Genomic DNA, 15062 nt, shown 5'->3' on the forward strand with positions numbered 1-15062 from the left:
TATTTCTTCGACACACAGTACCTAAATTTAACTCTCCGTATGTTACAGTGCTATTTAAATTAACAAGTAGGACACAAGAAATAATAAGTGTTGTGTATCTCCCAGTAATGCTCGAATGTAAATTTTTTATTAAGAGACCGCGATGAAGTTAATTTAAGTTATTAGTAAATTTGGAAAAAAAAATGTCAGTGTGTTTACCGAGATAATGATAAACTGATTTTGATGAAAGATCTAAATAGTGGTTCAGATATTTTAAAAATATAGAAATATCGTTGCTTTTCTATAAAATTGTAGGTATTTCAAATACGTTAATAAAAAAATTAAATCGTTAGAATTTTAAATACAGTGGTTGGCAGTCACTAAATTTAAAATAACTGTTTCACTTGAAGCAGCGGTGAACAATATTAGTGAAAGTATAATTGGCGTCAGTTACGGTTTAAATTTAACTTGATGAAAATTAGTAGGTAGAATTTGAATTGAACCGTTAACGTATTTGAATTTAGTTAATGCAACAATATTTAGTTAACTTTAGGGTATAGATTGAAATTGTCGTTGAGATTTGAATTTTAAAACGCCGTCCGTTTCAACTGTGGCAAGTGACAGTTGAAATTCAAATAGGCCGTTGACGAGAAAGTGGTCAAAGGTCGGCAGAGTATTTGAATTTAAAGATAACGGTAAAGCGGTTTTAAAATTAGAGTTATTAAAAGAGAAAAAAAACTATTAAATGAACCACTTAAGGGATCTCGGTAACTGAAACACTGGTTATGCCTATTATTCGCCTCTTACGAATTCCTAGACGGGGAATGGCGTTATTCTAAGCCCCGACCACCATACAGGGGCGAGAAAAACAGGGTACTTACTGCGAGATACACAGAACACACAAGATACACAATAAATTTTTGCACAATCACTGCAATTCTAGGCAAGAAAAACGTAACAATCAGAACCTCTCAAAAAAAAACCCACGGGCGCCACTGTCAAGGGCAGACCTCTTGAGGGGAGGTTTGACCTTAAAGGAGGCCTAGTAAGTTATTCTTTGAGTAAAACAATAGACGTTTAACAATTTTTTAATTAAAAAATGAAACACAAAAAAATAACAGGCCTAGTTTGACAAAATGAAAAGTAAAGTATTACGAGAATCTCAGGTAGTAAGTTCAAGCGATTTTATTGAGAGGTGGTTCTGATTATTCGGTCTCACTGGCCTACACTTCCCTGGAGTCGGAGAGAAGAACCCGGAGCGAAGAGGCTGGCCACAGCAGGGGGCCTGGTCCAGCTGAGTGGTCGTCGGTGCCGAGGTCAAAGGGGCCTTAGGGCGGCAGGACGAGCAGCCTGGACAAGTGTTCCACGCCGGAACGATCAGGGTCTTGGACGAGCCAGGAAGGATGTGCAGTACTCCGGAAGTTAAGGCCGTCAGGGCTTAGTGTCAGGTTAGGGCGTAAAGGGGCCGCCTGAGCCGTGAGAGCTGTAGCCGAACGGAGCTTTGAAAGTTGTAGCCGTGCAGAGCGGAGAAAGCTGTAGCCGTACGGAGCTTGTAAGCCGTACGAAGGTTTGTAAGCCGTACAAAGGTGTGGAAGTTGAAGCCGTACGGAGGTGCCCTGTAAATTAGGTGGTGTCAGTTGTGGTCCAGTGCTAGATTGTTTGCCAGTCACTCCTCTGCAGCGATGCCCCAACTCTTAGGGTGTGCTGAATTGCAGTGAGTGGCAAGGACAATCATACGGAGTTACAGGCAGGCAAAGGAAAGTGATTCTAGTTTTATATAATTATTTTAAAAAAACAAAAGGTAAAAATAAATAGCCTAAGTGACCGTTAAAATTTGAAATACAACAGTTCACTAAATAACCGTTAGAGGATTACATTTGAAATTAAACGTCACTTAGCTGAGTTTGAATTTATTTTAACACCGGTAAGCATCCGTTGCATAAAAGTAATAAGCATTAACATAGGTTCTGAGTTTATAACAACGGATGAGAGAAATTAACAAGTGTTAAAATATTAAGTATAAGAAATGTTTGAAATAAAAGATTCCCTGGCCAGGGGAAGCCTTCAGTTCAATTACACAAAGTTAAATTATAAAGAAAATAATTATAATAAAATACACAGAAAAACACAAAAGTTAAATATCGGAGAACTTACCAAGTCTGGGCGTATGGAGCTTTCGAGAGAGCTTTTAGTGTAGTGTAAGCTGTTGAATGTGTGTTTTACAGCTGTGCTTCAGCTTTTAAGGGCGAGAATAATACAGTTAGAATTCCCCGGTCACAGCTGATCGACAGCACCCCCCTTGGCCGACAAAAACGGTCAAGGGTGAGTTGATTATAGATATATTTAGTCGTACAAACTCGTGTAGTAAATGAGTGTAATAAAATGCCTACTTTTATAAAATAAATAAGTAAATAATAAATAAATATTAAATACATATTATTACGTAAATAAATGAATCAAGTGAAAACTACGGTGGCGACCTCTAGAGTTCGTCCGTCATTCTGCTCAGAGATCCCTTATTGAAGTAAGCGCCATCTAGCTTACACTGAGCTAACTAAGATGTCAGCGATCGCCTATGTGCATCGTGACATACATTACATACATACACGGTACATTGATCGATGTTCAAAGTGTGAAATGAACGTATCACATAAATGAGAAACATATGTACAAAGTTGAAAATATCGTTTAAAAAGTTATAAAAGAAAGTAGATGACTATGAAATCATCAATTCTATGCAGATACGAAGATAAAGGCTCATTCAAGCATCTCTGGCCTATATACTCACTGCTGCACACCGGTCTCCTCTTGAAAAGAGAAACCTTGGGCTGTAGTTTCCACACGAGGAGAATGTCATACACCGTTGAAATGATTCGCAGGTTTATCTGAGTTTCCTCAAGATGGTTTCCTTAACGAAAAAGCTCACGGTAAATTTCAAGTACCCCTAGGCTACAATGGCTTTTTGGTAGAGCTGGGTCTTTACGTATTTTTTGTGAAACTTAACGTAACAGCATGTAGTTTATTTTTGACAAGTAACAGTTTCGAAGAACAGTTAGTTAAAAATCAGTTTATTTGCTACGGCTTGGTTTCGTTACAAAGGGAAACGAAAATTTCTCTATCAAGTGTAGCTCTTTGGGATATTTGAACAGTTTGCTATATTATAGGTATAACGTTTGTTGTAAAACTAGTTTAAGATAAAAATCTGTTATTTGTTCTTGTGAGAAAATTTCCTCAAGTCAACGCATGTGGTAGTCGAAAGTTTCTCAAGTAGAAGTGTATATCTAAAGAAATTGTTTTCGTTCCGACACGAAACTGTTACTCCGTTACCTTAGAGACAACATCCTATAGTTTCAATAAATAACGCTCAGCTCTATTTTTTGGCGATCGCGGCTAATACATACTTGGTACCTACTCCTTCGCGCAAAAACGGCTTCACGGATTTAATTGAAATTTGGTATGTCCTACGGAATTGGAATAAAATCTCGCAATCTCAACGGCTGGGATTCATCATCATCATCAGCCGGAAGACGTCCACTGCTGGACAAAGGCCTCCCCCTTAGAACGAGACAATGAACGACAACTCGCCACTTGCATCCACCAGTTTCCCGCCACTCTCACGATGTCGTCAGTCCACCTGGTGGGAGGCCTGCCAACGCTTCGTCTTCCGGTTCGTGGTCGCCATTCGAGGACTTCTCTCCCCCAACGTTTATCTGTTCTTCGAGCGATGTGGCCTGCCCATTGCCACTTCAATTTGCATATTTTTCCAGCTGGAAAAATATGCTGGGATTAGAGACATGAAATTTGGCACCGATTTTTTTCAACGCCAATGTCTTCGGGAATTCCCATGGGAAATTAGTAACATTTCAGGACTTTGATTCAACTGGTGGTTCTAATAGTATACGCGTGCGAAGCCGCAGGAAAACAATAGTTTTTTAATAAAAAAATATGCATACGTCATTGAAAAAGGTTGGGAAAAGCTGTTTGTTTTTATAAGCTTATCTGTTTTTTTCAGTACACTGATTGTTGAACTTTTCAATCAAAAAGGAAAACCCTTATCAGCTGATGGCGTCATTACACTGTAAATAGAGTACTTTAGAGGAGTATTAATACACCAGCCATATTCAAATAAAGTTAGTTCTAAATCTACAATTCGCCTGCAAAGTAACTGTGACATTCTGGTATTTCGATATTTCTGTAAGTGATTTGGACAGAAAAAATGTTTAACAGTGGCATTTTGTATATTGTAAGTACATGCATTCATATTATAATGATAAATGATAACATAATAGTTACAAAAGTAACGGCGGGAACTACCTCAAACTCACTCTTTTACGACCCCTAACCGAATGCTCCTCTTATCCACTCAAAGGTTGATTGGTAAAGATCTCTTAAAGGGATAAGTTTGCCTTTGCACATTTATCTCAAAGGTCAATTGTGTTTGTTCTCTATTTTTGTACAATAAAAGTTTACATATTTACTTAAACTACCTACTCCACTTTCGGGAACCGTTTCGTCTCTTTTTCAAACCCCATAGCTTCGTTCCAGATAACACCAGAAAGCCAAAATTCATAAAAATTCAATAGCTCAAAACGGCTAAACCGATTTTGATGAAATATGTTTAAGAACCATCGCTAGAGAACCTGATTTCGAATAAAAAAACAGCATTCAAATCGGTCTACCCGTTTAAGAGCTGCGGTGCCACAGACAGACACACACATACACACACACACACACACACACACACACACACACACACACACACACACACACACACACACACACACACACACAACACACAATACACACACATAGATACCCAGACACACATAGGGACAATATAAAATATCATTGATCTAGCTTTTAAACTTTTGATTTTACTGATAAATAAAATATGATGATTTGGCTACTCACTCGGTCATCAAAACCTCTAGGGTTCTTCCTGACTTCCTAGAAAACTGAACTTTGAAACTAAGAAATTTGCAACTTTCTTCACAAAATCTGCTACGTAGGCTAAAAATGTAACGCAAATAACAAAAGATATACAATATACATCAGGGCACCTTACAAAAACAAATGAAATCCCATCAAAAACATTTAAAATTGGTGGCCAAAAGTCACAAGCTCATAACCTTTTCCCAGTTAAAAAGTTATCATTATCAAGACTCTAAGCCTTGACTTCATCTATAAATATCTTCATTTCGAAAGAGTGTGACTCTCTCGATGAGAGCGGAACATAGATGCGCTAGTGTGCTGCATAAGTAGCGTAGTAGAAATAAGCAACCTGAAATATGTATGCATAGGAAAAATTGTGTCTAGATTCCTGTCCAGCGGTTAGGGGTAAGCACCAGCACGGATTGCTGAGGACCTTTCGATTCCCAGCGCTGGTCTCTTCTGGTTTTTCTGTGCATCCATTCTAGTTTGTATTTCAATTTCATTCTATAATTTTAATGGTTCACTAAATTCTTCTCGCAACTGTTTAATATTTCTGAATATTTCAAGATTTTTATAAAACTAACCTAACCTAACCTAACCTAAAGGGTTCTACACGATGGCGCTGAAATAAATCCTGAGATATTTACAATTTTAGAGTTGCGAAATGAAAAGTTGCGAAATGAATCAATTGCCAAACGTTAGTTGCGAAATATATTCTAATTGATAAACTAAAATTACAGATCGCTATACTGCTTCAGTTCCAACTGGGAAGCACGGAGCAAAGTAAGTAACAGTAAATAAGAGCCGAAGTAGGTACCCCTCAAAAAGAAAATATATAAAAGAACCTGCTGCGGCTTATTTGCAAAGTAAACTTAAGATTTCAAAACTTCCTAACTGTTTCTAACAATTGATCACAAATCCATGCCCCAATTTTATAAATGCGAAAATAACTCTTCACGCTGAAAAAAGCCGCTGCGCCAAATCAATCTTTAACCCCCGAACAAAAAAGAGGGTGTTATAAGTTTGACCGCTTTGTGTGTCAGTGTGTCTTCTGTTGTCGTGGCACATAGCTCTTAAACGGGTGAACCGATTTGAATGCGGTTTTTTTTAATTGAAAGCAGGTTTTTTAGCAATGGTTCTTAGACACGTTTTATCAATTGGTTCAGCCGTTTTTGAGATATTAAACTTTGAAGTGACAAAGTCGGGGGTTTTTCCAACTTTTTATTGGTTAGGTTGGTTGTATTATGAGGTGGAGGCGAGGCAGACGACATCGACGACGAGGACGGCATGCGGGTCATCTAATAATCAAAAGTATAAAGACAATTCAGACTATTCAGACTATTCAGAAAGGTCATACAAGTATAGGATAGTTTTTATTCGGAACAACCTAACCAACAAAAACTTAGAAAACCCTCGAACTTCAAATTTCAATATGTCAAAAACTATCGCTAGAAAACCTTCTTTCAAATAAAAAAACGCATTCAAATTGTCCACCTTTAAGAGCTACGGTGCCACAGACAGACACACATAGCGGTCAAACTTCTAACACCCCTCTTTTTGCGTCGGGGGATGACTACAGTCTTGCGAAATAGCGATAAAAAGAATCCTTCGCAAAAGAAGTCGCGAGCTACAGCTAATAGAGAATAAAACAATAAGTCGGTATTAGACAAATTTGTAGTTCACGTTTGCTAACATTTGTGTTTATCTCAAGGATTCGTGCCAATGTCCCAGAGGAATGTCAACGTTTGGTTACTGCAATCTGCCGCAGCCGGACTATCCGGCAGAGCTCGTGGAGCGACTCATTAAAACGGTATGTGCGATGAGTACTTTAAAATAATTTAATGAAGCAGGCTGACCTTACTGAGGTTCATGAACTAGGCCAAAGAGGTTTTCTAACAGGCGAATTGATTGATGGCGTTAGTAGGAGGGAGGAGGCCCCTTTTAAGTCTAGGAACTAACTTGGATGCAGTGAACATGCCTTGTTATTGTTACTCAGCTAAGCGTAAGTCTAGGCATGTGGTTTCAATACAATCATTTGACTTAACGAGCAAGTGGGTCTCTGATTAAGATCACCAGCTCTGCACACCAGGTATTGCAGATGCTTGCAATACAATATACCTATGTATAATATAATAATAATAATAATTTAATTAATTTATTCAGATAATTACATCCATTATTGTTAGTAAAAAGCATACAAATAACTTATCAATCTATTGTTAGTAAAGTTACAGTTAAATGTCAACAGTTTAAATGAAAATAAAAATTGATTACAAAATTAATAAATTAGATGTCTAAAAAAAAAAAAAAAATGAGCCGTTGGAATGGAGGCATAGGTGCGTGCATAGATAGCCAGTGTCTCATTTAATAATAAAAAAAAATACATCGTAATGGTGGTGGTAGTGACACCAATTGTCACCGAAAAAAGGGTCTCCGCACGGGGTCGTCCCTTCGGCATGTGTTAATTAAATACACAGTGGGTGCAGCAACGCAGATTTTTGTAAAGTCCAAATTTGACCTACCTGACATCTCCACTTGTTACACGATAATATAATTTAAGCTTTGAATATTATACACAAGACAAAGCCCAAGTTTTAACCTAAAGTGAAGGCCACAAAGCAAGAGGTATGGTGTTAAATAAAATAACATTTAATAATATGGTTCTCAAAAACCAAAAGGAGATTGCAGATAGCAAGATAATTGGTTCAGTTCACGCGCATTATTTTATCAGTGAAGGATTAAATTAAGTAAAATTAATTATACATTGTCATAAATAATTAAAACATACTTAATTCAATTTGTTTTCAACAGTTCGGTCTGCAGAATGCAAACCAATCGGTGGTTGACAGCATCCAGCCAGTACGAGAGTTGGATCCACAGGAAGTGGAGCTTTGTGACTTTGTCGAACGGGTTATAGTTTAATTTACTCCTTAAATGTAATTGATTAATATATAATTATGTTTTTTTTGTAGTATAGATATTTATTTTAAATTAAAAAGGTACAATTGAAGTTACACTAAACTAACCTAAAAATAAATTAACTATATAATATACAGTTCCCCAAGTCTTGTCCCTGAGGAAGAGTGCCCATAAGGCTGGCTGCATTTCCGCGCTGGATCGTGATTCCAATACGTTGGGCGAGAAATGCACCAGCCCTATGGTCATTGGTAATTTCGAATATTTATTTTTTAATTGTCCAAAAAGTTTGTGAGCGTCCGAACTCCATAGTAGGGGTAGTTTTAACAGCAAAAGCTGTAAATATGTAGTCTTTAGAGAGACCTGTATATTTGCGGCGTTTTGCTGTCTCAGCCGCCCAATTATGTTTGTATTTTTCTGAGTAGGTAGGTAGTAAGAAAGAAGACTTTCTTGCTGCAACGTGTGACCTTTAACAGAGTCTCGAGTTTCGAGTCTATATGTACCAGCTGCTTCCACTTCGCCCGGTTTTCTGCTTTTATAATTTAGATAAGTAACTGGTACCTATTCTTTTTTTTGCTTTTTAGGAACTCATACCACTAGTAGCGCAAGACGCCAATGGCACCTGGAATTTTATTATAAACTCGAACCAATACCGGCAAATGTTCCGCGTGCAAATTTGCAAGTAAGTGCTTTACTCGTTTCTAATAGGTTCTTTTCACAGTCATTCTTAGATTTTATAAGCAAATATTATATTTTAATATAATGAAATAAATCGGATAGCTCACGTCTTAAATCGAGTCTAGCTGGACATGTTTCGGCTAATTCGTAGCCCTTCCTCTCGATGCAACGCGATTCGGCGGCTGCTGCAACACGCGCCACTATACGCCACCACTGACAACATGTCGAGCTAAACTCGATTTACAACGTGAGTTACCCGGACTTATTTTATTAAAATTTGAGTTAGTCTCACGGTAGTTTCATTAAATTTAATATTAGGTACTAAAGCTATCGTGAGACATGTTTGGAAAACTACAAAAATTAAGAGGTTAAATTTAAGATTATACTTATTATACTTAAGTCCAGAAGGGTCCGACTAGTTTCAGTCTTTTCGAAAAAAAAAATTTTTCAAAGGCGAGTGCGTTCACGATAGTGGAGCCCGAAAGCAGTGCGCCAGAGCAGCAACAGCAGCAGCGAATCCATACATATATTTCAACAGCACCGACGCAGTACCTCGATCTCTCCATTGCTTGTGCGCTAGGAAATGCGAGGGACGCCCAACGTCGATATCGATAACACACTCATCTTTAAAAAAATATCCCGAAAAGATCGCAACTAGTCGGACGGTTCTTGACTTATAATCGTCAGTTGAACCGTTTTATTTTTGTAATTTTCTCTTCTTTTTCGTCGTATTCTTTATTTCTAAAGGTCGTGCTCGTCATGATAAGACTTTACGAAGACGTTGCCGAACTGCTTCCACACCCTTAAGCTCTGTCCTCGGCCCGTTTCAGAGCTGCATGCAAAGTGAGCCCCGTGATGGTCTTAAATTGACCCGACCATAGGGTGGTGACCGTCTTCTCCTAAGCTCTGTTTTGCCTAGCAAAATCAGTTTCTCGAGGTTGTCTTCAAGCGATATAGCCAAACTAGCCGAGTATTTGCTGATAGCAGTTCGTGGATAATCTTGTTCTGACATTCAGCTGGTCGATAATGGATTATAAATTTTACTATCTTATTTATTATTTCAGCAAAGTGGGCGTCTCGTGCTCACCTGTCGCATACTTCCGCACTGGGTACAAAGCCAGCTGCGAGCAAAACTTTATAAAAAGGGTCATGAAAGCCATTGACCATAAAGGCAACATAATAGAAACAGAACACCCTATACCGAGCAACTGCTACTGCAAAGTACAACAAGAAAAAGGTCGGAATAACCAAAATGCGAGTTTACAAGTAAAGAAAGATGGCAGAAATTAGAACCTTGCAGATATGGACAGATTATGGAGTAAAATACTTGCGAAGAAATACTTACCATTAATTAAGATAACAAAAGCAGTATGGGAGATTTTAAAAATGTTCAGCAAGCTGTGGTTAAGATTGTGATTATGAAATGGACCTCCGCGAAGAACCTGATACAATTGGGTAGTTTCCTGGGTAAAAAAAAAGTACGAGTGCTCGTCACTGTCCCAACAGTTGGCATGTTTCATTTTATGTTAGCAGTAGAGTTGATAACAGGTGTCGCCTATTGGGTATTACCTTGTCGAGCTCTCGGACGTTTACCTTAGTCCATCAGTTAGTTCATCAGAAAATATAGGACATGTTATTTTTCTTTTTGTCAATCTAACAAAAATAAGCGCGTCAAAGTTTAGGAGACTGAGTGGCGGCCTGACACGCCGTACTAAAGTGTCGCATGGTGTGACCGTGACTTTATGCTGAATTTTAACTGGCTATATCTTTTACTTTTACAAGATGTTTGTCTGTAATTCAATCTTGAAGCTAAATTCGACCAACTTCCAGTAGGTACATTAGTAGAAGACGCCATAGCTAGCACTGACCTGGGTTTAACTGAAGGTTAAGCTAAGGGGCTAATTAAATAGTTCACGTGGAGATTATAGATGTCGCTGTAAAGTAATGAAAAATATTTTTTATCTAAAAATAAGAAATATGGTCTAAAATTCATCAAAATAGACATGATATAATAATAGAATTATTAGTATTAATCTACGGTAGATTTTTAGATACATTTAGCCGGCTTGTCTTGAAATTTGTCATACTTATTTAAATTGCGTGACAATACAATAATCCTTACTGACATTCTGGTATTAGAACTCTTCAACGGTTAATGGCATCGACTTGAAATTTGGTATGCAAATGTATTTGGGTGACAATGCAAGTACAGTCAACAAAAATTAAAGTCAGCAAAAAAGCTTGAAAGTATTAAAAAATATTTTTTTACCAGAAACTTATTTAATTTTTGTTTAATTCACAAATTAAAAAAATCGTGTCCAATATTTTTTGCTAATCTAATTGACAAACTACTTAATCAGTTTTTTAGGACTAGCCCAAAATTTTAATCGTAATATATATTGTTTTCAAGTGTACGTCCTACCTACCTGATAAAATACTATGCATGGTATTACTGCTAGACTATTTTTAACCCCCGACGCAAAAAGAGGGGTGTTAAAAGTTTGACCGCTATGTGTGTCTGTCTGTGGCACCGTAGCTCTTAAACAAGTGGACCGATTTGGATGCGGGTTTTTTTATTTGAAAGCAGGTTTTTCTAGCGATGGTTCTTAGGCATGTTTTATCAAAATCGGTTTAGCCGTTGCAACATCATTACATCTTTTGTTCGCTGCGGTAGGAATCTTAGACGCATAATGGGTATTTACTTTACTTTCAAACATAATTTGGGACCTAAAATTTGAAACACCCATGTATGCTATATAACTATGCAAGATTATGGAATTCTCGGCCTGATGCTGCAGCCAGGATATCCAGAACACTAGTACGTACACTCTTGATAAAACCATAGCAGATATATCGTGTTTGGATTTTTTTGTTTTGATTACACAATGCAGTGGTGGCAACACGACGAGCTGATGCTGCAGCCAGGATATCCAGCACACCAGTATACTCTTGAAAAAATAATAGCAGATATGTCGTGTTTGATTCCTTTTGATCAGTATTTGATTCTACATACAATGTAATGGTGGCAACACGATGAGCTGATACTCCAGCCAGGATATCCAACACACTAGTACATCGAAAATACAAACTGAGACATGGATGCACAGAAAAACCAGAAAAATTTAAAAGAGACCAGCGCTGGGAATCGAACCCAGGTCCTCAGCTATCCGTGCTGCGTGCTATAACCCCTACACCACACCTACACACACCTACTAGTACACTTTTAAAATATAATATACCAGTTATAAAAACATGAAATAAAAAAACTTAAATTAAAAATTTAAAAAACCCCACCACACAAAAAACGCCTGAAAAAAAACGCCGACAAATAAACGCCGCCAAAAAAGACAACTAAATAGTAACAAATAATTATGCACTACCTAGCTGTTTGGTTATGCTGATTTCCCGTAAAATTAGCCTAGGTTAATTTAGTATAAGTCCTAGTAATATTTTTTTATCCAAGCGTCGTCGTGTCGGGGGGACCGCTTAGGTTAATACTTTAAAAAATACAACATAATTGTACTTTTCTTTCCTGTTAACCTTAGTTTTTTTTTCAGGCGTTTTTTGTCTGTCGGGGTTTTAATTTTAATGTTATAATAAGTTATAAAGTAGATAGTAAGATTATAGTCATAGGTTGATACATTAGAATAATAATTCTCTTCTTATTATTAATGTGTTATGTTTGTGTTGTTGTGATTATGAATAATTATTTCTTCTTTCAATATTAAATGATTAAACTTAATGAAACGTGCCACCAATTTAGTAGTATTTATTTAAAGTAATATTTAATAATAGTAGTAGTTATTTAAAGTAATAGTTTATGTTTCTTGCTCTTTTGCGCCAAAACAGATTACTGGATTTCGTAAATAACATCTACGAGTATTACATATATAAAAGGAAAACCTGACTCACTGGGTTATACATCAACGCAAAGCCCAAACCACTGGGCCTAGATACTTGAAATTTGGTACAGGGGTTCCTTTATGATGTGAGCACTAAGAAATATTTTTTAGAAATTCATCCCCTAAGGGGGTGAAATAGGGGGTGAGAATGGAATTTTCTCATTTCTGGACTTAGAAGTATGAAAATAGGTATGGAAATTCTCGATAAGGAACAATTAAAATTATCTGTGTAGGTGAATTGGATAAAATTCCCCCCTAAAGGAGTAAAATGCGGGGGTAGTTTTTATGGAAATTTAGTCATTTTCGGACTTAGTATGAGAATTGGTATACAGGGTCCTCATTACAAATAAAAATGATCTGCGTAGTCAAAGATAAAGAAAGAAGAAGTAGCTTTCTACTTATAAGGGGGGAGTTTTTATGAGACTACCTTATTTCTAGACTTAAATTGACTTGTCATAATTTAAAATGATCCGTATGGTGTTGGCGACTTCAATGGGGGAGGGGGTTTTTTCATACAAAATGTACAACTAAAATGGAAATTAATTTGATATTTATAAGTGTGAAATAAATTGGCTAATTAAGTAAGCAGTACCTAACTCAAAGATTACTCATCGGGTTGTGTATAAAAAAATCAATAATATTAAGGGAGCGTAATTTTGTGGTGATTATCCGTTCTTATTTATCTTTTACTTACCTAATTTACAAAATATTATGTGCCGTGCAATCTAGAATATACTTCGGGTTCTAGAGTAAGATTCGGTTCACGAAGAAAGCACACGAACAAAAAAAAATATATGCCCTGTACCACTACCATGTGTTTACAGTGACCGTACTCGATAGCGACGACGCGTAAATTATTTGTAGAGGCGCTGTACAATTCTCCATACAAATAATTTACGCCGTCGCTATCGAGTACGGTCCTGGTAACTCATGGTAGTGGTACTGATAACTAAAGTACACGCGGACGAAGTCGCGGGCAAAAGCTAGTATTAACATAAGGGTACTTTTTTGATAGTAATTCATGTTTCTACGGGATTGAGTCGTACGAATGTAAAATTAAAAGATAAAGATAACAACAAGAATAAAGATAATACAAAGGCGAATTTATCGCTTTATCACTTAAAGGAATGAATCTTCCAGTTGTCTTGTCTTGAATCTTCCTTTGAACGAATTGACATCAAAAACAAGATAAAACACAAAAATAAAAATAAAGAGTACCTGATATGTAAAATGTTCTGTCTACACAAGAAATTTTGCGCAAGTGTTTCTCTTTAAACATCGTAAAGTCACGATGCATTTTTGAACATTTTCAGTGGAATTAAGAGAATTATCACTAATAAAAAATAAAAGTTTAACACATCTGTTAAACTTTTTGGTTCAATCGAGCGATGCCGTGGGTAAAAGCTAGTGATGATTAATGACGAAAAAAACGAATAAAAAAATGTTAGTGACAGCTAGTTAGCATTTTATAACCTTGTCATTATTTGTCTATTCTTATTTTAGTATCAAATAAACTAGTGCGTGGTGTAAAAAATGTTCTATTATTTTTAAATCACCTAAGTAATGCCCGCGACTTCGCCTGTAAGAAATCGTTTTTGCTTTCCCGTGGGAACTAAATTACCAGGACAAAAACTGTCCATTAATATCCATGACTTCGCAGGGTGTTAAATATCTCCATACCTAATTTAAACATGTTCTGTTGAGTAATAAACTTTACTGGAAACAACAAACAAATTTATAATCTAATATTTGTATTATAATATTAATTAGGATATCCATAGGATACTGTACAGTCAAGGAAACCGAGTTTTGAACCAGTCGGACTTTCTCATTGCATTGCAAATTTCATATACCTACCTGTATATTCAAAGAAATTATTGTGAAATTGATTGTGAAAGGGTTCCACTTTGGTACCTACATGATTTAGTTCTTCCAGCGTACAATGAAGACCCTGTAATTTCTCACTAGATATCTTACTTTAATATATCTACCACACACACACACACACAAACATCACGCCTGTATTCCCAAATGGGGTAGCAGAGCACACGAAACGTTACCGCTTCGGAGCCACTTTTAGCAATTTTAGGTTTTAAGTGACAAAAAACAGTGCAATAGTGACAGGTTGCTAGCCTGTCGCCTATATATACCTTAACCTATATCCTCAGTCGCCTCTTACGACATCCACGGAAGAAATGGAGAGGTGAAATTCTAACCCGACACCACACGGGTACCTACCCGAAAATATACCTACCACAAAGGGGTAATGCGGTCTGCTTTTTGGGTCGATAACTGTGACGTTCGACGAAGTGTTTGCCTTATTTAAATTATCAATATTAAAAAACTATAAATAGATTATTTACTGGCAGTGAGATACATTGTGTTTTCATGCAATGGCCAAGTCAATCTATTTATGTCAAACAAAAAAAAATGATACCACACTTGTGACCCCACTAGGTATAAGATGTTGTTAGGTTAGCTAGTATTTACGTAATAAGACAGAAGGACAATTAAGTAGGGACTGAATAATTAACCGATTTGGTTAGCACCTTTTATCTCACAACTTTTTACAGTAGAGAGAACTGAGTTGCGAGACTTGCTCTTTTTTACAAGTTAGTTTTTCGATGCATTACATAACAGGGCATTGACCTAGTC

General features: G+C 36.8%; 1 protein-coding gene across 1 annotated transcript; it reads left to right on the forward strand.

Moving 5' to 3' along the window:
• Positions 1–6646: 6646 nt before the first annotated feature.
• LOC141427121 (protein spaetzle-like) lies at positions 6647–10023 on the forward strand. Its single transcript, XM_074086359.1, has 4 exons — positions 6647–6721; positions 7723–7821; positions 8412–8509; positions 9570–10023. The coding sequence occupies exons 1-4, from the start codon at positions 6647–6649 to the stop codon at positions 9793–9795; spliced, it is 498 nt and encodes a 165-aa protein (XP_073942460.1). The 3' UTR covers positions 9796–10023.
• The last annotated feature ends 5039 nt before the right edge of the window (positions 10024–15062 follow it).

This window comes from Choristoneura fumiferana, chromosome 4, assembly GCF_025370935.1.
Source record: "Choristoneura fumiferana chromosome 4, NRCan_CFum_1, whole genome shotgun sequence".
Lineage (NCBI taxonomy): Eukaryota > Metazoa > Arthropoda > Insecta > Lepidoptera > Tortricidae > Choristoneura > Choristoneura fumiferana.